The following is a 23582-nucleotide window of genomic DNA, read 5'->3' as shown; positions in this document are numbered from 1 at the left end:
GAGTGGCAGAGAATGACAAACACAGAGTGACAGTCAGAGTAGAAAATTGCAATAGTGTGCAGAAAAGATAATTTCATCATTATTAGGAGAGACAGTAGTGAAGTGGAAAAAGAGGAGACAGAGGGAAAGAGAGGCATTTGCCTCAATGACAGGGAACAGGATAGACAGACTGCAGCAGTGAGAACAGAGGAGAGATACATAGTCTGCAGCAGAGAGGTGGGGGGAGTAGGGATGGGAGGGAGAGATTGCAGTGGAGGCAACATAAAGAGTATAACAGAAGACAGTTCTGGGGATTAGACAGACTGCAGCTATTCCTGACCGCTGTGTAATCACACACAGAGGAAACACGCAGCTAGAGTGTTGACATTTTAGGCAGGACTGGTGCAATCTGAAGAGGCACTGCACTGAGAATAATACAGGGTTCTGCTGTCTATCAGGTTAGGTACTATAATTCAGAGCGTGGGACAGGAAACCCAAGGTACAACATTCAAGAAACCATTGGCAGGCAAAGAGAGTGCTGAAGATTTCACCAGGTGTACAGCACAAGAGTCACAGAAACTTAAAGGATTTGTCTTTTTAAGAGAAAAAGAGCTCATCAATTGCCACACAGCCTACCAGGAGATCCTCAGAGCATGCTCTTATTGCTGACTTAAGAACCAGTGCCAGAACAAACCCACGACAAGTCAAGAGGAATGAGATCAACGCACTGAATACCACGGCAGGTGAAACTGCACTCCGCGCTTACATATAATAACACTCTGCACAGTATCTTAGTCCGTAGATAATAGTAGCGCATCTCACATCTTTAAATCCAAAAAGCTGTTTTGACATCACCAAACTGTTTGCTGAACTCCCTGGACAACATGACAGAAATAACAGAAATTGATCCACAAAATTCGGAGCAGCGTCCGCCTGTGACCAGCAGCAGTGGAGGGTGTGGACTCCCTGAGACCAAGGTACACTGAGAAAAATATGTATAGACTAAACGTATGTCTAGAGGCTCATGTAGATCCCATTCCCATCATAGAACTTTACCAGTAAGCATGTTTCCCACATCGGTCTACAAGTCTGTCACCGTTAACATAATTGAATGTCACATCCAATATTTGTACTGTTCTTCATCCAAAAAGAAAAATATGTATAGACTAAGCATATGTCTAGAGGCTCATTTAGATCCCATTCCCATCATAGAACTTTACCAGTAAACATGTTTCCCACATCGGTTTACAAGTCTGTCTCCGTTAGCATAATTGTGTGTCCCATCCAACATTTGTACTGTTCTTCATCCATAATATTATTATAATTTGGCCTGCTGCTTAAGGCTTCCCGTAGATACTTGTGATTTTGCCAGTACTAAACAGTTGTGGTGACTGCGGGACACCAATTATTTCCACCTACACCCTTAGCAAAGCATCGCGGGGACAAAAGAATACATCAAGATAGAATTATTTGGGCAATTGTCTATTGTTCCCTTAACACAAGAGAGGCATGGGGGTTGAGTATAAGTTGGGAGGAAAATGTACTTCATTGGAATTGTTAGCTTACATTTGACCACCGTCTTTATGTCTACTTTAGATTTTTTACAAAAGTTACAATCTGATTCTGTAAACCAGAAAATATTATTTGTGCTGTACAGACATTTACAATGCCTGTCTTTCGTCGAACAAGATAATTAACTGTACAATCACAATTATAAACGCAATTATAAACGCAGCCAGACTGGAAATTAGATTGGAAATTAGACTGTAACATCCATCTTTAATTAGAAATCTTTTACAATGTTCTGCTTAATATTGTAGTTTGTACATTAAAGAACTTTATGTGTATGTGGTAGTCTAAAGATCGTTAAGAATAATCCTAATCAATTTGGCAAAATATGAATTATCATGCATAGAGTACTGTTGCACTTTATGAAGAACCCTCAAAGGCTATGTTTGTAATAGCCTATAGACATTGGCTTAGATGACTCCCAGTGTAATCCATACACTTCCTCTGTGTGCTAAAAGTCAGGCCACACCTGCAGTTCTTTTTTTATGCTTAGGACAGCACTGAATTGGAGAATAGATGGGCAGCTTTAAAAGCTGGACATAAACCAGTAGAATTTTGCTCAAACCTTATTGAAAACCTAACATTTTTTTGTCAGAGTATTCTTCCTATGTTTGAGTCAACTAATTGTGTTGGAAAACCCTCTTATTTTTGTCCACACCTGCTATTTGTATGGGATCAGAGACATATTAAACATGTCAATATCTATGATTTTTCCTGAATAAAAACTACAGCCATAGTTAGAATTTAAATCAATAAAAATTGTCCATCCATTTTATCATTACTGCAGTTGAAATCAAATGTTACTTTTACCCTCCTGACCTTTAGGAAATCAAACAAATTCTGAAAATGAAACATTTTTAACAAAATTCTAATGGTGTAAAGCAAGCTTTAGGGTGATTAGAAAGACATAAATTTGTGAATTCTGGAAATGGATTTTTAAGGCAACCCTTTTCTTTGACAATGCTTACAAAAACTGCTGTTAAATACAGACTAAACCTGGGTATACACATTTCATTGAACATCTTTCATAAATTTTTCTAATCATTAAGCTGGCCATACATGGATAGAAAATCGAATGTCCAACTTTTATATTGTGAGTGTGCTTACGGTGACAGTTGGTTTCTACTTCAAGATCAGAAATGAATAAATGAACATGTTGGAAAATGTTTTCAAATTAACCACCTAATAGTTTTTAGTTCACTCGTTTGAACAAAAAGAATGAAGTGAAATGTGCATGAGCAGTAGGGGTATTAGAAACCGATCAGAAAAATTTGTTACACTCACCGGTAACGTCTTTTCCAGTGGTCTTTCTGGACAGCCACCTCTGAGAGACCTTGGCTCCTCCCCTCACAGAAAACATTGCCTTAGCTCCGAATCTAAAGCCCCTCCTTCCCTGCCGGAACCCTCAGTCTTTTGGGAGTATCTCCGGTCAGCTGGGGAGACACAAGAAAACGTCACACAAACTTTAAACTTTCCTAACGGTTCCCCTGCCTGGAGCTCCTGGAGAAATGAATAAATGAACATGTTGGAAAATGTTTTCAAATTAACCACCTAATAGTTTTTAGGTCACTCGTTTGAACAAAAAGAATGAAGTGAAACTAAACTAAACTAAACTTTCCTAACGGTTCCCCTGCCTGGAGCTCCTCATGCGGAAATATATTTAGGTGGGTAATGGTGCTGTCCCAAAAGACTCCTGGAAAAGACGTTACTGGTAAGTGTAACTCTAATTTTCCCTAATCGTCTTTCAGGACAGCCACCTCTGAGAGGACAAACGAGTACCTACCCTTAGGGTGGGACCACCGCTTGAAGGATCTTTGGCCCAAAAAGCCTGATCCTTAGCAGACAACAGGTCCACCGTGTAATGTTTGATGAAGGTGGAAAGACTGCCCGACAGATCTTTTCTGGCGTAGCACCAGCCCTCTCGGCCTGTGAAGTTGCCATGGCCTTAGTGGAGTGAGCCCATTTCCCCTCTGGGACCTCCTTACCACTTGCTAGCTAACAAACGTTTAGAGGCTTTAGAACCCTTACTAGCCACTGAAAAAGAAACAAAGGAGGAATAAGACTTCTTAAATTTCTTTGTACTTTCTAAGTACTGAGGAACACATTTTCTAACATCCAACTTATAAAAATTATGTTCCTGTTCACGCACAGGTTTCAAACAGAGAGCTGGCAAAAAAATTTCTTGCAAAAAAATTTCTTCTCTGTGGAACTTCAAAGCCACTTTTGGAAAAAAGGCCAGATCCGTCCTAAAAATTATACAACCCGAAAAAATTTGTAGAACGAGAGCCCTGATCGAGAGGGCTTCTAATTCACTAACAATCCTGGCGGTAGTGATCGCCACATGAGAGTTAAAAATGTCACCGCACAAGACTCGATTGGGTTCAAACGGCTCTCCTAGGAGTGCCTGCAGCACCAAGGACAGATCCCACATAGGAAAAGGAGGATTGAAAGCTGGCCTCTGCCTGCCTAAATCTTTAAAGAACCTCGTTACCCAAGGGTTCCCAGCTATGTTTTTTTTGGGAAAAACACTTAGCGTCAAAATCTGGCTTTTCAGGGTGCTAATGACTAAACCTTTGTCTGCCCTGCACACCAACTGTTAAAGCTCCTCAAAGTTTTCAGGTAGATGGCGCGCGTCTCCTTTTTCGTGCTACTAAGCAGAGTTGCCACCAACCAGCCTGAAAAACCCTCATAGTTCCTCATAGTTTGTGAGGTTGAAAAAAGACATCAGTCCATCCAGTTCAACCTATGATGTGTGTGTGTGTTTGCTGTTAACCATACATTGTATACCCCTGTATGTTGTGGTCTTTAAGGTGCCAATCTAATAGTTTTTTGAAACTATCAATGCTCCCTGCTGAGAATTCCACATCCCCTCTGCTCTGACAGTAAAGAATCCCTTACGTATTTTTAGCTTAAACCGTTTTTCCTCAAGTTTTAGTGAGTGGCCTCGTGTCTTATTGTATTCCCTTTCTCTGAAAAGTTTGTTCTTTATGCTAGGGTTACCAGTACAGTATTTGTACATTGTTATCATATCCCCCCTCAATCGTCTCTTCTCCAGAGAGAATAAGTTCAGTGCTTGTAGTCTTTCCTCATAGCTGATGTCCTCCATTCCCCTAATTATTTTTGTTGCCCTTCTCTGGACTCTCTCCAGTTTCAGCACATCCTTCCTGAGGACCGGTGCCCAGAACTGGACAGCATACTCCAGATGTGGCCAAACCAGAGTCTTGTAGAGAGGGAGAATAATCTCTTTATTTCTGGAGTGAATCCCCTTTTTTAAACATCCCAGTATTCTGTTCGCTTTGCTTGCAGCAGCTTGGCATTGCATGCCACTGCCAAGCCTGTTGTCTACCAGTACCCCCAGGTCCTTTTCCATCCTAGACTCACCCAGAGGTTCCCCCCCCCCCCAGAGAGTAGTTTGCTTTCGCATTACTGATGCCCAGGTGCATTATTTTACATTTTTCAACATTAAACCTCATCTGCCATGTAGTTGCCCACCCCATTATTTTGTTCAGATCCTCTTGTAAGGTTTCCACATCCTGCATAGAAGATATTGGCATGCTTAGTTTAGTATCGTCCGCAAATTGTGCTGGATATCCCCTCCTCTAGATCATTTATGAATAAGTTAAACATGATTGGCCCCAGGACAGAACCTTGGGGGACCCCACTTTCCATACCCGCCCAATCCGAGTACTCCCCATTTATCACCACCCTCTGAACTCTCCCCTGGAGCCAGTTCTCTATCCAGGTACTCACCTTATGGTCCATACCTACCTTCCTTAGTTTGAACAGTAAGCGTTTGTGGGGAACGGTGTCAAAGGCCTTTGCAAAGTCCAGATACACCACATCCACAGGCTTACCTTTATCTAGATGGCAACTCACTTCATCGTAGAAGGTTAATAGATTGGTTTGGCAAGAACGATTTTTCATGAGTCCATGCTGATTACTACTAATAATACCATTTTCATTACTAAAGTCTTGTATGTGGTCCCTTAACATCCCCTCTAAAATCTTGCAGACTACTGATGTTAGGCTGACCGGCCTATAGTAACCCGGGATATATCTCGGCCCTTTTTTAAATATTGGTACCACGTTGGCTTTTTTCCAATCAGCTGGCACCATACCCGTCTGTAGACTATCCTTAAAGATCAAGAATAATGGTCTGGCAATCACCTGGCTGAGCTCTTTAAGAACCCTCGAGTGCAAGCCATCCGGTCCCGGTGATTTATTTATGTTAAGTTTCTCTAGTTTAGTTCTAAGTCTATCCTCTGTTAGCCATGGCGGTACTTCCTGAGGTGTATTATTTAGATTAGCCTTACCAGTTGGGTTAGTGTAGCCCCCCGATTCTTCTGTGAAGACGGAAGAGAAGAAATTATTTAACACTTCCGCCTTTTCTCTGTCCTCTGTGGCCATATTCCCTTTGTCGTCTTTTATGGGGCCAATGTGTTCTGGCCTCGCTTTCTTACCATTTATATACTTAAAGAATTTTTTGGGGTTCTTTTTACTCTCTTCCGCTATATGTCGCTTGTGTTCTATTTTAGCCGCCTTGATTTCGTTTTTACATTTCTTATTACACTCTTTGTAATGCTTGTATGCTGCCAATGACCCCTCAGTCTTGTATTTTTTGAAGGCCTTTTCTTTAGCATTAATATGCAATTTTATGTTGGAGTTTAGCCACCCAGGGTTTAGTTTTGCTCTTTTAAATTTGTTTCCCTTTGGAATGCACTGGCCAATCCCTTTGTTTAGTATGCACTTGAAGCACTCCCATTTTTCCTCCGTGTTCTTTGTTGCCAGGGTTCTATTCCATTTGATATTTTCTAGCAGCGAGCGTAGTTTGGGGAAATTGGCTCTTTTGAAATTCAGTGTTCTTATATTACCCTTGTGTTTCCTATTACTATGATTAATACTGAAACGAATTGACCCTTGGTCACTGTCTCCTAAGTTGCCCCGTATTTCTATATCCTTGATCAGGTCTGTATTGTTGGTAATCAGTAGGTCAAGTACCGCATTGTTTCTTGTCGGTGCGTTCACCATCTGACCCATGAAATTGTCCTGCAGAACATTTAGGAACTGCCGAGCCCTGGCTGAGTGTGCGGTCCCTTCTGCCCAGTCTATATCTGGATAATTAAAGTCCCCCATTATAATGACATTACCCCTCCTTGCTGCCAATCCTATCTGTAAAAGGAGGTCTATAGCATACGCCCAATATTACCTTCCCCATAGTGCCTTCCCTTTTAAGTTCAACCCATAGGGATTCTGCTTTGTCCATAGTTCCATTATTAATATCATCCCTCCTATTTACCTGTACACTGTTCTTAATGTTCAGACATACCCCTCCCCCTTTTTTACCTTCTCTATCCCTGCGATAAAGGGAATTCTCCTGAATGGTCGCCATCCAATCATGAGAGCTGTCGAACCAAGTCTCAGTTATCCCCACAAAATCTAAGTCCTCCTCAAACATCAGTAGCTCCAGCTCTCCCATCTTGTTGGCCAGGCTTCTGGCATTGGTATACAAACCTCGTAATTTTGACCGGTTGCCTATATCCTCGTTCAATGTTGTTTTTAGGCTGCTCTTGTGATTTTTCCCCATACCCACCCTAGGTTTAGGAGCTCTGAACACCCTATCGCTAATGTCCCCATTTGTGCCCTCTGAATCTTGCTTTCCACTGGCTAATTCTACATCTGTACCCACCTAGTTTAAAAGCCCCTCTAACTTTTCGGCCATCTTCTCACCCAGTACGGCTGCACCTTCCCCATTTAGAGGCAATCCGTCCCTATCATAGAGCTGGTTGCCGACTGAGAAGTCGGCCCAGTTCTCCAGGAACCCAAAACCCTCCTTACTACACCAGCTCCTCAGCCACTTGTTAACTTCCCTAATCTTCCGCTGCCTCTCTGGTGTGGCTCGAGGTACAGGTAGTTTTTCTGAAAATACTACCTCGGAGGTCCTAGTCCTCAACCTAGCGCCTAAGTCCCTGAAATCGTTTAGGACTTTCCATCTTCCTCTGCCTATGTCTTTGGTACCCACGTGTACCATGACAGCTGGGTCTTCCCCAGCCCCACCCAGTAATCTGTCCACCCGATCCGCGATGTGCCGAACCCTTGTCCTTCAGTAACTCTTCCTCAGAAGCCAGGCTGCAAAATTCCACCACTCCTCCTGGACACAGTAGCTCGGACGGTCCCTGGGAAAGAAGGTCCTCCCAGGCTGGCAGAATCCAGGGGGGTTCTACAGCCAGACCTTCAGGATCAAGAACCATGGTCTCCTGGGCCAGTGCAGCGCAATATGAATAGGAGTAGTATCCTCGTTTTGAAACTTTCTCAAAACCACTGGTAGTAGTATGGGTGGGGGGGAAGGAATAGCACCTGGAGAAATGCCAACTCTGAGTGAGTGCATATACTCCAAACGCCCCGTCCCACCTGTTCGGGAGAAAAAGGAGCCGCATTTTTGCATTCCCTTTCGAGGCAAACAGGTCCATGCATGGCACACCCCCATCTCTGAGGACCCAGTCGCCCTCCCTCAATGTCTTCTACTTAGGAAGTTGGCCACTTGGTTCCTCTCCCTCTTCAAGTGTACCGCCGAGAGTAATAGTAAAAGGACTTCAGCCCACTGAAGAAACCCTTCTGCTAGGGCCCACAGAGACCTTCTCCTTGTTCCTCCCTGCCTGTTGACGTAGGTAACCGCTGAGGAGTTGTCTGATAGGACCTGCACATGGTGCCCCTGTAGCCCTGTCTGGAAGGCCAGCATGATTGCTCTCAGTTCTCTCCAGTTTGAGGATCGCTCTGAATCTTCTTTCTTCCAGGAGCCCCCCAACCTGTGCTGCTCGTGTCCGTCGTGATGACGCTGGTGATTGGCAAGACCCACGCAAGACCCTGAGACAGGTTTGAGGCTCTCCTCCACTACCAGAGGGATCTTTTTACCCATGCTGGCACCTGCACCAGAGAGTCCAGAGACTGCTGATTGCGGTCCCATGATAAAAAGCTGCAATGGATGAAAGCGGAGCCCCTCCCACTGTACTGCAGGAATTGTGGCCATCAACAGACCCAGTGCTGACATGGCCTGTCTTATCGGGATTGGCTGACCGCCCTGTAAAAAAATGCTTTGTCAACTTTCTGAATTTTCACCTGAGGAAGAAAGACTTTTTCGCTGTTTGGAATCTAGCTCGTAACCTAGAAAAGTGACCCTCTGGGCAGTAACTAGGTTGGATTTTTCTAGATTCAAGAGCCATCTCAGATTTTCCAAGAAGCTCCTTGTCGACTCCAGGTCCCTGAACAACTGCTCCAGAGAGGGGGTAAACAAGAGCAGATCATCCAGATAAGCAATAAATGAAATGCCCCAGAGCAACAAAAAAGCCAAGTCCTCCGCCAAGACTTTGGTGAAGATGGGGGGGGGAGGAGGACAGGCCAAAGGGGAAGGTCTGAAACTGAAGATGGATAGTGCTTTCTTTAGTCCTTATCGCCAGCCTGAGGAATTTTGGCAGTTCTTTGTGATGGGAATGTGCAGGTAGGCATCTCTCAAGTCTATGGACGCCATAAAGCAATCTGGGGGGGGAGAAGAGCCTTTACCGAAAAGACTGAATCCATTCGGAATCTTTTGTAAGCTATGGAGACATTTTGGGGTTTCAGGTACAAGATGAGCCTGTACTTCCCTGAGGACTTCCGCATGATGAAAATATGGGAATAGAATGCTTTGCCTATCTCCCCCTGGTGGCACTTTCAAAATGACCCCCTGCTCCTTTAGATGTTTCAGGGAGGAAAGCAAGGCTGATGCCTTTTCATTGGCAATTCTGTGATGAACACTGTCTTGAAAACAGATGATAAGCCCTCCTTATGATTCCCAAAACAAATCGATTGGAGATGATCGCTTCCCACTGTGGAAGGAAAGACCTTTTTGGACCATCGGTCTTTGGGGCCTCAAGCTTTTTCTGAGGGCGAGACTTCTTTTTCGATGGCTCCTCCATTTTCCATTGGATAGGAAAGGACTTTTTCCTATCGACCATCCGATCTAAAATGGTCTTCAATCCAGGGCCAAACAAAAGGTCCCCTGTGAGTGGAATGCTGAAAAGTTTTGCCTTAAACGCACCATCCCCTGGGCCAAGGTTTAGGCCACAAAGCCCATCTTTCCCAGTTGGCTAGAGCTGAGGATCTGGCAGACATATGCACCGATTTTGCTGAGGCATTAGCAATATATGCTATGCCTCGCAGGAGCATAAGAAAAGACTTCAAGATTATTTCCTTTGTGGTCTCGGCCTCTATGTGTGCCTTGATTTGTGTTAATCAGTACTCCAAGTTCCGGGACACCACCGTTAACACCAGCTTTAGGTTCCCTAGAGTAGAGTCCCAGGTTTTCTTCAAAAGCGTGTCCATCCTTTTGTCCATGGGATCAGGCAATGCCTCCATATCCTCAAAGATGAGGTCTGTATGCCTAGAGACCTAAGAGAAGGCTGCGTTTAGTCTAGGGGTGTAGGCGGTTGGCCTGGGGCTGCGGGAACTGAAAACTGGAAAAAATGTTTTAAAAATCTCTACAGGGCTAGAAAGCTTCTTTACCAACACTGCTAAGTCACTGCACTGTTCCAAGGATTGTTCCCTCACTAAGCCCCCAATGCATTCTTTACAAAGAGCTTTAGACCAGGACTCCCCCAGGGTGGCCCTACATAAAGGACACTTCTTCTTGAAAATGTGTGACAGGTTGACCTTGTCTGAGGTTTTGCTCTCTAAAATACAAGAAGGCAAAAACATGAGAGAACCATGAGAGCCTGCCCCCTGGCCTACTTGCCCCTTAGCAAATACTCATGCAGAGTGACACAAGGAGTGCTCCTAGAACCAACCACCAACAGGGTCCCAGTCCCCTCCCCTCTGACCACCAAGAGCGGCTAACACCCATGGAGCTAATAGGTAAGTAGGTAAGGGGACACCCCCTGGGGGCTCCTTACCTTTGAGTGGCTGGTGCCGTCATTGCCAGGAGCAGACTGAGCCACCTCTGCCTCAGACATCTCCTTCCTCGGAGGTGTCCTGGTAGTCCCACCTTGCTGAGCTGATGCTGACCAATCCAGCATACAAGGGCTCGCACCAGCCTGTGCCTGGCCCATTCTCATAGACCATGGACGGAAATGGAAGCCTCGGTCTGGATGGAAGTGCCCGCCCTCCGCAGGAAATTACGTCACCTGCCACTTGGCACAGCCTAGCTCCACTCAGGCTGCGATGCAAGGAGAATCTGAGCACTTCCCCCCGCCAATCTGGACGACATGACAGCGGGCTCCTGAAGCTTCCTCCCCGTCCTTAGAAGAAGAAGAGGTGGCAAGCAACATGACAGGCACCTTTCCCAAAGGCCCTGAACCTATCCTGCGTAAAAAAGAAAGAGAGACCTCAGCCTCTCCCCCCACAAGAACACCAGCCTCAACCTCCCCTGCTTAAATAGCCCCTGGTTCCCAGCAGTGTCTTCCCATTGGAGAAAACACCAGAACTAGGGGTCCGGCAGGGAAGGAGGGCCTTTAATTTCGGAGCTAAGGCAGTTTTTCCTGTGAGGGGAGGAGCCGAGGTCTCTCAGAGGTGGCTATCCTGAAAGACGATTTGGGAAAAAACCCATTCTTTAATGTTGAAAATGATTGGAAAAATTAGAAATTTAATGTTGAAAATGATTGGAAAAAAAATTGGATTTTTGACTTCCAGTAAAATCCATTTCTCTGATGTTCATTGACGGACACAGCTCCTGATCTTCATAACCATTAAGTTATACTGCCCCCTACAGGAGTAGGACACTGGACAGAAAATGAATCTGGCTATGCCTATGGGCAGTCCCAGGGGATATATTCCCTCTCTCTGCTATAAGTACTCAGTTTTGTTACAAGCAGTGTCAGAAGAATTACAACTCCACAGAAGGGTGGGTGCTGTGTCCGTCAATGAACATCAAAGAGAAATTGATTTTACGGTAAGTAAAAAATCCCATTTTCTCTTTTGTTCATTGATGGACACAGCTCTTGATCTTCATAACCTGACCCCTCATGGAATAGGCCGAAATCACCGTCTGTCTGATCCATATAGAAATGATCGTAGAGGAAGCAGACAACCCTTTTCGAGGCCCATCCGTAAGCACAAATAGTGACTCTGACTTCCTAAAAGACTCCGCAGCTGCCAGGTACACCCTAATTGCCTGAAACACATCCAAGGCATGCAAAGCAAGTTCCTTAGGATGGTTTGGCCTGGGACACAACACAAGGCAACACAAGGTTTTCATTCAAATGGAAATAAGAGACAATCTTTGGGAGGAACAGCAGACAGAGGCAAAGAGCCACCTTATCTCTGTGAATCACCAAGTAAGGTGAATGACAGGATAACGCTGCCAGTTCTGACACCCTGCAGGCAGAGTTCATAGCCACCAAAAAAGCTACCTTCTGAGACAACGTAAACAAGGGAATCTCCCGAAGATTCTCAAAGGGGGGCTTCTGGAGGACAGAAAACAAAGCACCAAATTGAGGTCCCAAGGCAGCAACGGAGACAGCACTGGAGGAATGAAATGTCGAACACTCTGAAGAAAGGTACGCACCAGGAAGTGTGTGGCCAAGGGTCATTGGAAGAAGGCCGCCAAAGCTGACACCTGGCACTTGAAGGTACTCAAGGCCAATTTCTGTTCAACCCCCTGTTGAAGGAAGATCAAGATACGAGCCACCAAGAAGGAGCGAGGAAGAACCTCAAGAGACTCACGCCACGCAATGTACGACCTCCAGTAGATTTCCTAGCTTTTAACAGCTTTGGAATCACTGACTCAGATAAACCTCTATCCATTAGCACCGCCTCAAAGGTAGACTCCATCAGGCCCAGCACCCGTATGCAAGTCCAGAGGGATGACTATCTGCTAGACAGCAGGAGACACATTGCAAGCTGCCATTTCTGGAGTTTCTCCTGAGGAATTAACACTCTGGATGAGGCCGAGTTCAGAGTCAGACCCAGATAGTCCAGCTTTGTGATCGGAACCAGAGCAGTCTTCTGAAAATTTAGAATCCAGACCTCGGCAGTGTTTGTATGGTGATTTCCAGGTTTTCCACCAGAGCAGTAGGATACTCCTCTCGTAGAAGGAGGTCGTCCAAGTAGCCCAGTACTGTGATCCCCCATTGGCGTTACAATGCTAGCACCAGGGCTAATAGAATGTGAATGTAAGCATCCTTGATGTCGATTGAGGCAAGAAAATCCCCCTGATGCAGGGATGCCACCACCGTGCAAATGAACTACATCCTGAACTTCTGCACCCGCAAAAAGCAGTTCAGCGCCTTGAGGACCTGGATTGGACACACCTTGCCTTCCTTCCTGGTAACTGTAAACAGGTTTGAGGAAAAACCCTGAAAACGCTCCAGATAAAAGCACAAGTTGGAAGGAAAGAACCTTGCCAGGGGACAAGAGTGAAACTCAGACTTGTAGCTGAACCGAATAACTTTGTGGACCCACTTGTCTTGTACCAGGGAAGTCCATGGTCCCAAAACCAATGAAGATGCCCCCCCCCACTCCTATACAGGTGAGGGTGCACCTTCATGCTAAAGTAGCCTTATCTGGAGAAGCTCGCTCTCGGCTTGCCAGACCAGTTTCATTTGGATCCTCCAGAGGAGGCCCTGAAAGGCTTCGGGCCCTTGTCAGTCGACCCTGAGGGATGAAAAAACTTCTTAGGAGCCGAGAAGGAGGGCACACGTATATGACGAGGTTCCTTTCTCTTTGTAGCCTGCGGAAGAAAATAACTCTTTCCCCCTGTGAGACCTTTAATGATGTCATCCCGGGTAGCTCCAAACAAGTGATCTTCTTGAAAGGGGAGATCAGTCAAGGCATTTTTAGAAGTCTGGTTCGCAGACCAGTATTTGAGCCAAAAGACATGCCGAAGGACCACTGCCGAAACAGAGAACAGAGCCACTAGGAAAGCCGCATCCAAAGAGGCATCACAGATAAACTGCAGCCCCTGGACCAGGTGGTCCGCTAGCTCAACAAAGGCAGGGGGAGCTGTTCTCCCTCCAGGTCACAGTGTAAATGCTTAACCCACTCAGTCAGAGTTTGCCACACCAGGGAAATGGTGAATACCGTAAAAGGAAGTGCAGCGCTAATCAATTCTAAAAAAAAGTCCACATCCAAGGAGAGAACATAGAGGAAATCTTCAATTAATGTTGTAAAGACCACCACCAACACCCAATCACACAGCCTCTTACAAAATATTACAGACCCTCACTACAAAGGTCTATTGAAGCGGGGAATAGCACAATAGGCACAGGTGACAATGGAATCCTTTCAACATTCCTCCTCAATACTCCTCTCTATAGTCAGAGCTTGTAAGAAAATAAATGGCCGCACATTCAGGAATTCCAATTGTCTTTAATTTCCAAAGTGATGACAAAGTGATGACACCAAAGACACCAACATAGGGTCACATAGACGCGTTTCACACATACATCTTGATCAAAATGATTAAGCACAAGATGTATGTGTGAAACGTGTCTACATGACCCTATGTTGGTGTCTTTGGTGTCATCACTTTGTCATCACATTGGAAATTAACGGCAATTGGAATTCCTGGATGTGCGGCCGTTTCTTTTCTTACAAGTTTTCCACGGAGGCGGGCCGGGGCTAGCACTCTATGGGATATTCCACCTCTAAGCTACTATCACACACCTGGAGCAGCATTTTCTCCTTTCAGTACCATAGTCAGAGCTCCTTCAATATAAAAGCGTAATTGTCCACTCCACCAAGGGATGTTGGATCCACTATGATGCTCCGTGTATCCTTGATCTTAGTGTTTTCTCTGTGGCAGGACAGCAGCTTGCTCCTGTTCAGTCCACGCTCAACTGGATTGCATCGTCACCTGTGCCTATTGTGCTATTCACTGCTTCCATAAACCTTTGTAGTGAGGGTCTGTGATACTTGGTAAGAGGCTGTGTGATTGGGGGTCAGTGGTGGTCTTCACAACATTAATTGAAGATTTCATCTGTTCTCTCCTTGGATGTGGACTTCTTTATAATTAATTAGTGCTGCACTTCCTTTTACTTTTTGGTCAATCTTTTGCACAATTCATGATTTTGTGTCAGCTGCTTTTGTATTGTAATACAAATACAAATACATGCTAATGCCAGGCACAGCATATTATTATTTACTATATGAGATTAATACCGGTCTCAGTGCCGGTATTAGCGACACTTCTGTCAAATAGGCGGGGAAAGGAAACACCAGTGCCAAAGGAAACCTGTGCCTCCGTCGCAGCTGCGTCCTCCATCTTCAAGGTCTCACGCACAGATACAATCAGTGCTTTCACTAGCGCCTTTTCGTGCATGGTAGCAGGGTCACAGGAGAAAAACAGGAAAAAAATGTATATCTAAAAAGAAAAAAAAAATGCCAGGACCAGAGATCCCAGGAACTAGGTACTGACTAGGCAGAAAAAACTGAGTACCTATAGCAGAGAGCGGGAGTATATCCTCTGGGACTGTCCATAGGCGTAACCAGATTATTTTTCTGCCTAGTGTCCTACACCTGTGGGGGGCAGTATAACCCAATGGTTATCATGAGCTGTGTCTGTGGATGAAGGAAAAAGAAAGTTGAAATTCACTAAAAATGTCTGATACAATGATTGGGCCATCAAATGTTAGATCAAAAGAATGTTTTGATTTTTTTCTTCTCTAATTTTCATTCATTTTTCTACTCATCTATGGTTATCTTAAAGTACTTGTTACCCCAAAATGTCATATTCCTGATACCTGCATGTTATACCATGTATGAAAAAGCATTCTGTTCTCTTTGTATTGCTGCCTTTGTGTGAAATCCCTGGTGTTCCTGCCAGTCCCTCTGCTTTCCTATAAAAAACAGACCATGCTAAGCACGAGATCACAGCATGGTCAGTTCACTGGCTGTGCTGGGAACTCAGCCTGCACTCCTTCAATGATTAGACTTTTCCTGACACACCTCGCCTGCACAGCCTTTCACTGGGAAGCTCAGTGTCCTGTTGCTGCTGCTCTCCCAGCTCTTATGCAGCTGATAACAGAGGGAACACAGGGAACGTGATCATTTATAAAAAAGGAGAAAGAAAAAGGTATTGATAATGTTTTTTATTATCTATACACAAATGTTTTGCCTTTCATTTCTATTTTAAACTGAATGGATTGTTTTACAAAATGATCATCTACAATCACTTTAAGAAATGTCAAATCAACTTTTATTTGCATGAATTTCTAACTGTATGTGGTTTTCATTTGGTAAAGTTCATTCATTCCAAAATTGAAAGTTAAAAGCAAACAAGAAGTGTTTACTTTCACACGACATTTGAATATAAAGAGAATTTTCGTATGAATATTACTACGAATTTTAGTGCAAAGTTTTGTTTTGAAATTCTACTAATGTATACCCAACTTAACATAAAAACAACTCAGCACCAAATAATCAGTAAACAAAATTTTACTCAAATCTATCCTTGAAACCCAGTTATCCCCCCATAGAGCACTGCCATCTGGTCTCTCACTCAGCAAAGTAAAGGTGAAGCCATGCTGTCATTTACAGCCTACATATAAAGAAGTCTTTGTCCTTTCTGTGATAGTTAAATATCACAATATCTACATATATCAGACGATAAGGGGAATGGCTTGAGATGGAGATAAGAGCAAAGTCAAAATCCGCATTGTACAATGAGAGAGTGTGTTTAAATAGCTGGGCAGGCTGATATGCTTGGGGAGTGGATATGTTCATTTAAAGTATATGTATCAGTTTAAAATTGGCAAAAGGTGTGTGTATAATATACAGTAATATATATATATATATATATATATATATACACAGTATATATATATATATATATATATATATATATATATATATACATACATACAGTATAAATACTTTTTTTTTGTTTTATAAATTATCACATGACCACTGTTCTCAGCTGCATAAGGGGCTTAGCGATCTGAGGGTGAAGTCTGCAGGGAGCATGTCAGCAGGGAGCAGAGATACAGCAGTACATTGCTCTTCTCAGTGCTGTGCAGGGGGGGGGGGGGGGGCTGTTAGTACAAACCTGACCTTTGGAGGACAGACAAGCTGTGCTGCCAAGTAGAAAGCAAAAAAGAAAATTGACCACGCTGGGAAGGATTTGCTTCCATGCCTGGCATCAGTTTGAAAAAGTAAAGCAGGGGGACTGGCAGAATCACCAAGAATTTTACACAAATTAGGCAATGCAAAGAGAACAGAATGCTTTTTTATTACAAATACATGGTAACACAGACCTACTGTATATCAAGAATATGAAATTATAGGGTAACATAATTTAAAGCCGAGTTCACATTTAAAACGATTCCACAATAGATACTAAGAAAATAAATCCACTTTGTGTGCACCAAATGCCCATTCTATCCCAGATATTATCTTGTAAAAATAGTAATGATATCACATAACGTATATCATCACTGTGCTATACGCTGTGCTCAGAATAGAAAGGTGGGCGAGGCGGGGGTAAGAAGACCAATTATCCTACACAAGGAGAGAAAGCAGCAGTGAAAGATCTTTTAACCACTTAAGCCCCGGAAGATTTTACCCCCTTCCTGACCAGGGCCTATTTTGGGATTCGGCACTGCATGATTTTAACGGACAATTGCGTGGTCGTGCGAAGCTGTACCCAAATGAAATTGAAGTCCTTTTTTTCCCACAAGCAGAGCTTTCTTTTGGTGGTATTTGATCACCTGTGCGATTTTTTGATCATGCGCTATAAACAAAAAAAGAGCGACAATTTTGCAAAAATAACAATATTTTTCACATTTTATTATATAAAATTCCCCCCAAAAAAATGTAAAAATCAAAATTTTTTAACATTTTAGGCCAATTTGTTTTCTGCTACATATGTTTGGTAAAAAAAATTGCAAAAAGCGTATTTTGATTGGTTTGCGCAAAAGTTATTGCGTTTACTAACAAAGGTAAAGATTTTTTTCATTTTTGTTGTTTTATTTTAAAGCGTAATGGCAGCGATCTGCGATTTTTTTGCGGTACTGCGACATTGTGGCGGACAGATCGGACGCTTGACTGACATTTTTGACACTTTTGGGGTTACCAGTGACATTACTACAGTAATCGGTGCTATACATATGCACTGTTACTGTAAAAATGACACTGGCAGGGAGGGAGTTAACTTTATTGGAGAGGGAGGGGTTAAGTGTGTCCCTAGGGGCGTGATTCCAACTGTGATTGGATGTGGCTTTGTGTGTAACAGCAGAGATCTACGGTCCTACATAGCAGGACCGTATGATCTGTGCTGTTACACAGGGGAGAATGACAGGCGGCTTTGTTTACATTAGCCGTCTGCCTTTCTCCCGGCGTAACCGACGATCGCGAGTGACCGGCGGACATCGGGTCCGCCGGTCACACGCGCGCGGGGGGGGGTCCGAGAGCAAGCGAGAGCGCGCCTCCAGCGGCGCGCGCGCTCCCTAGAGCCTCACAGGCAAGCGACGTAGTACTAGTAATAGTGGTCAGGGGCATTATAAGTCATAGTCAAACAGTCTTTATGTTTGACAGGTTGGTGCACAGATACTTATGCCCCGTACACACAATGAGAACATCGGACAAATGATCGTCCATTTTTTGGGGCTTGTTTGCATGCTAGCCTCATATCGAAAAGTAATAGATTTACCAGAGTTACGAAAATACTCTTAACCACTTGCCAACTGCTGACAGTAATCCTACTGCGGCAGAGCGGCTCCCCTGGATCCAGCGATGTAGACCTACGTCACTGGACTCCAAGTGGTCTCGGCGGCACGCGGGCGGAAGTCCGGCCGGAGGAGGAGAGGTGGTGATTGCCGTCTCTCTTCCCCGATCACTGGGGAAAGTGTGAGAAGACCAGCCTGCTTATGTAAACAAAGCAGGCGGATCTTCTCTATGACAGAAAGGGAGAGATTACAGGATTCAGCATAGCTGAAACTGCGATCTCTGTCTGTGTCACAGAACCCCCCCCCCCCCACACGTCAGTAAGCATGAGGCATACATTTAACCCTTTGATCACCCATAGGCTTAACCCCTTCCCTGCCAGTGTCATTATTACAGTAACAGTGCATATTTATAGCACTGATTACTGTGGTAATGTCACTGGTACCCTCAAAAGTGTCAAAAATGTCAGTTAGGGGTCCAATCTGTCTGCCACAATGTCGCAGTCCCGCAAAAAAATTGCAGATCGCCATCATTACTAGTAAAAAAAAAAAAAAACAATAAAAATGACATAAATCTTTCCCGTAGTTAATAAACGTGATAACTTTTGCGCAAACAATTCAAAATACGCTTATTGCGATTTTTTTTACCAAAAATATCTAGCAAAAAACAAATTGGCCTAACATGTTAAAACATTTAGATTTTTTTATTTTTTTTGGGGAATGTGAAAAATATTGTTTTTTTTTTCAAAATTGTCGCTCTTTTTTTCTTTATAGCGCAAAAATTAAAAATCGCACAGGTGATCAAATACCACCAAAAGAAAGCTCTATTTGTGGGGAAAAAAAAGATGTCAATTTTATTTGGGTACAGCGTCGCATAACCGTGACCGCCACCGGCTAGCGACGTAGCGCGGTCACGGACCCCCCCCGCGCGTGTCACTCGCGATCGTCAGGTGGAGAGGGAGAAAGGCAGGCGGCTAATGTAAACAAGCCGCCTGTCATTCTCCCCTGTGTAGGAATAGTGATCATATGGTTCTACTATGTAGGACCGTTGATCACTGTTCCTACACCTCAAGCCACAGCCAATCACAGCTAGAATCACGCCCCTAGGGACACACACAACCCCTCCCTCTCAAAAAAAGTTAACCCCTTCACTGACAGTGTAATTTTACAGTAACAGTGCATATTTATAGCACTGATTACTGTAGTAATGTCACTGGTAACCCCAAAAGGGTCAAAAATGTCAGTCAAGCGTCCGATCTGTCCGCCACAATGTCGCAGTACCGCAAAAAAATCGCAGATCGCTGTCATTATGCGTTAAAAAAACCACAAAAATGAAAAAAAATCTTTACCTTTGTTAGTAAACGCAATAACTTTTGCGCAAACCAATCAAAATACGCTTTTTGCATTTTTTTTTACCAAACATATGTAGCATAAAACAAATTGGCCGAAAATGTCAAAAATTTTTGATTTTTACATTTTTTTGGGGGGAATTTTATATAAAAAAAATTGAAAAATATTGCTATTTTAGCAAAATTGACGCTCTTTTTTTGTTTATAGCGCATGATCAAAAAAATCGCACAGGTGATCAAATACCACCAAAAGAAAGCTCTGTTTGTGGGGAAAAAAGGACATCAAATTTGTTTAGGTACAGCGTCGCATGACCGCGCAATTGTCCGTTAAAGTCACGCAGTGCCGAATCGCTAAATAGGCCCTGGTCAGGAAGGGGGTAAAATCTTCCGGGGCTTAAGTGGTTAAAGGAACAGTGATAAAAATATAAAATAAAATAAATAAGAAACATTTTTTTTTAAAGCGCCCCCATCCCCGTGAACTCGCGCACCAAAGAAAACACATACGTAAGTTGTGACCGTAAATGTAAAATGTGTTCAAATCACACATGTGAGGTATCGCCGCGATCGTCAGAGCGACAGCAATAATTCTAGCAAAAGACCTTCTCTGTAACTCTAAACTGGAAACCATTAAAAATGTTTAAAACATCGCCTATGGAGATTTTTAAGCACAGTAGTTTGCCATTCCACGAGTGTGAGCAATTTTAAACCATAACATGTTAGGTATCTATTTACTCAGCATGATATCATCTTTTACAATATACAATTGGGCTAACTTTACTATTTATTTTTTTTAATTCAGTGAAGTGTATTTTTTCCCAAAAAACCTCTGCACAAATACAGTGTGACAAAATATATTGCAACGATCGCCATTTTTTTCTCCAGAGTCTTTTCTAAAAAAAATGAATAATGTTTGGGGGTCCTAAGTAATTTTCTAGCAAAAAATACTGATTTTAACTTGTAAACAACATGCGTCAGAAATAGGCCTGGTCCTTAAGTGGTTAAAGAAAAATTGTTCATTTTGTTATTGTTTTTTGAAAAAGGTTTGTGCTTGCCCGTTTGGATGATTTTGCATGAACTTTTTTTTACTCAACAGATCCAAGATGTTCAGATTTCCCCGCAAGACCATATGTAGAGATTTAAATGTGTTCATAGATACAGTAATCATACCCCTATCCCGATAAAATCATAAGGATCACATGTCAATCATGTATTATCTGTGGGTACTTGGTTATAGCACCATTTACACTAACCAAGTGTCCAGCACATTGTTATCTATTGTTTAAGAGATCAAACTGTTCTCTAGTAACTTTAGTAAAACTTAGAAGTTGTGAACTCTGGAACCCAACAATCAAAAGATCAAGAATTACCATTTTTTTTTTTACTATTTTTATAAATCCTTTCATACATTATTAGCTCTGGTGTACATATAATATTCTTGCATGCAAGTTTGATCTTAATCATGTTCTCACGTTGAAGTATTCCTAGATTGCTTGGCCCTTATTTTGTATATCCAGTCAAGCAAATTGGTACTTACTGTTTACTTTTTCCAAGAGGGTTCCATCTGGACAACCTCTAAACCAATGCAATCTACCTCAAACCAGCTGCACCATAAGAAGTCTTGCAAGCTTTAACACGAGCATACATAAATATCTAATTAAATGCTTACTGTTATCTATTAAGTATCTCTTGCTGTGTATAAATGTGTTCTTTCAGATATGATATCGTCTACGTCCGTCATCAGCATCTCTGTGTAAACTTGCTTTTAATGCTTCTTTAGTACATTAACATGGTTTTTAAGGTTAATAAACCCAATGGGAGATTACTGTATTTTGGTTTGATGATATGGGAAAGATCACCCTGCAAAGAATAGTAACCTATTACAACTAATCAGCAATTATCTTCCATTGGTCTGAGTGCTTTTTATGGATTAACAAAAAAAAAAATCCTCTTTGTCACAATTAAAATGTAGAACACATCACCAGACTTTGTACTGCTGTGTTAAATAGACTTGAATGATGGAAATCCCTTTACAATTTTTCCTCTTCAGTGTTTTGTCTGTATTTCTGAAATATTTGATAGGATATATACACCTGCTGCAATTTGCACTACTACAATTTGTATAAAAATGTATTTATATGTAGAACAACTACAGTGCAGTAAAAGAGGTAGACATTTCATATTTTAAAGTAACCATTAGTGATGGACGAACATTGGCCAGGGCGGATCGCGAATGTTAGCCGCAAACTTTCTCAAATGTTCGAGAACCGCAAGTTCGTGGCGGGCCCCATTGACTTTAATAGGAGGTGAACTTTAAAAACCTTTAGGTCATATTTGCAGCCACAAAATACTTACTTACTAGCTGTGTGCAACTAGTCCCACCACATGGACACTGTCATAACAGAAGTATTGCAATTTGAAAAAATTTTTTTTTTTCCCTAAATCAGCCAGAACTGACAGCAGCCGGTAAATACATGTCAAATACATATAGGATCCATTCTCACATCTGTAAAATGGGTCCGAATTCATTCCACAATTTGGCGGAATGTTTACAGACCCATTGATTTTCAATTCCAGTCTGAAAAATTAGGCATTCACAGGATAAAGATGTAAGTGTCGGCCAGTACAGGCCCCCAAAATTAGCCCACATGCGTTTACCTGACAGCTAAGAACGTTGTATTCTGTGGCTGAAGGTACATTAGGCATTCACAGGATACAGAAGTAAGTGTCGGCCAGCATAGGCCCCAAAAATTAGCCCACATGGGTTTACCTGACAGCGAAGAACGCTGTATTCTGTGAATGAAGGTACATTAGGCATTCACAGGATACAGAAGTAAGTGTCGGCCAGTATAGGCCCCAAATATTAGCCCACATGGGTTTACCTGACAGCTAAGAACATTGTATTCTGTGGCTGAAGGTACATTAGGCATTCACAGGATACAGAAATAAGTGTCGGCCAGTATGCCCCAAAAATTAGCCCACATGGGTTTACCTGACAGCTAAGAACGTTGTATTCTGTGGCTGAAGGTACATTAGGCATTCACAGGATAAATAAGTAAGTGTCGGCCAGTATAGGCCCCAAAAATTAGCCCACATGGGTTTACCTGACAGCCAAGAGCGTTGTATTCTGTGGCTGGAGGTACATTAGGCATTGACAGAAAAAATAATTGTCGGCCATGAAAGGCCCCAAAAATTAGGCATTCAATGGACATGAAATGCCTTTTATGCCACTGTATTTACCGAAGACAAGGACCATGAATTGTTGTGGGTGGATGGCGGTCTGGTGGATATTTGTGGCCTGTCATGAGGAATTGTAATCAAACATGGTCTACTGGTCCCATGTGTTGAATTCCTCAGAGATCCATGCCTCATTCATTTTTATAAATGTGAGGTAGTCAACACTGTCATGAGCTAGGCGAGTGCGCTTATCGGTCATGATCCCCCTGCTGCGCTGAACTTCCTTTTGGACAGCACACTGGATGTGGAGCATGGCAACAGTTCCATTGCAAATTGTGCAAGCTCTGGCCAGAGGTCAAGCCTGCCCACCCAGTAGTCCAGGGGTTGATCACTCCTCAGTGCGTCCACATCGGCCGTTAACCCGATGTAGTCGGACACCTGTTGCTCTAGGCGTTTCCTGATGCTGGATCCGGAGTACAGCCGTTGATGGGTCGGCTGAATGAAGGATGTCATATCTGAAGTGACCAACACATCTTCAAACCGCCCTCTTCTTGCAGGCGCTGTTGGATTGCTACCTGCAACTGTTTCTCTGTGACTGGAAATTTCTCTGCCAGCGCATGCAAAAGCCAAATGCAGCATTTATCGCAGGAAGGCCTGGAAGTGCTGCATTCTGACCGCCCTCTGTGATGGTGGTAACATTTCTGCCATTTTTTGTTTGTAACGGGGGTCTAAGTACGTTGCCACCCAGTACTGGTCCTTGCCCTTTATGCTTTTTATACGGAGGTCCCCCTTAAAACACTGGAGCATGAAGGCCCCAATTCGCACTAAACTGGATGTGGTGTAGTGGCCTGGCTCCAGCTCATCATCCAGGATAATGTCGTCCTCG

At 43.2% G+C, this 23582-nt stretch overlaps 1 protein-coding gene across 2 annotated transcripts in view; it reads left to right on the top strand.

Moving 5' to 3' along the window:
- Window positions 1-605: 605 nt before the first annotated feature.
- The window catches only part of STAC2 (SH3 and cysteine rich domain 2), a 301427-nt gene continuing 278450 nt past the window's right edge, over window positions 606-23582 (top strand). For both annotated transcript variants that reach the window (XM_082273001.1, XM_082273000.1), the window contains exon 1: window positions 606-956. In XM_082273001.1, coding sequence (XP_082129127.1) covers window positions 864-956 — 93 coding nt within the window. In that variant the 5' untranslated portion in view covers window positions 606-863. The remainder of the gene's footprint in view (window positions 957-23582) is intronic.

This window comes from Pelophylax lessonae, assembly GCF_965119305.1.
Source record: "Pelophylax lessonae genome assembly, chromosome: 11".
Lineage (NCBI taxonomy): Eukaryota > Metazoa > Chordata > Amphibia > Anura > Ranidae > Pelophylax > Pelophylax lessonae.
This window is presented reverse-complemented; position numbering and strand designations above follow the sequence as displayed.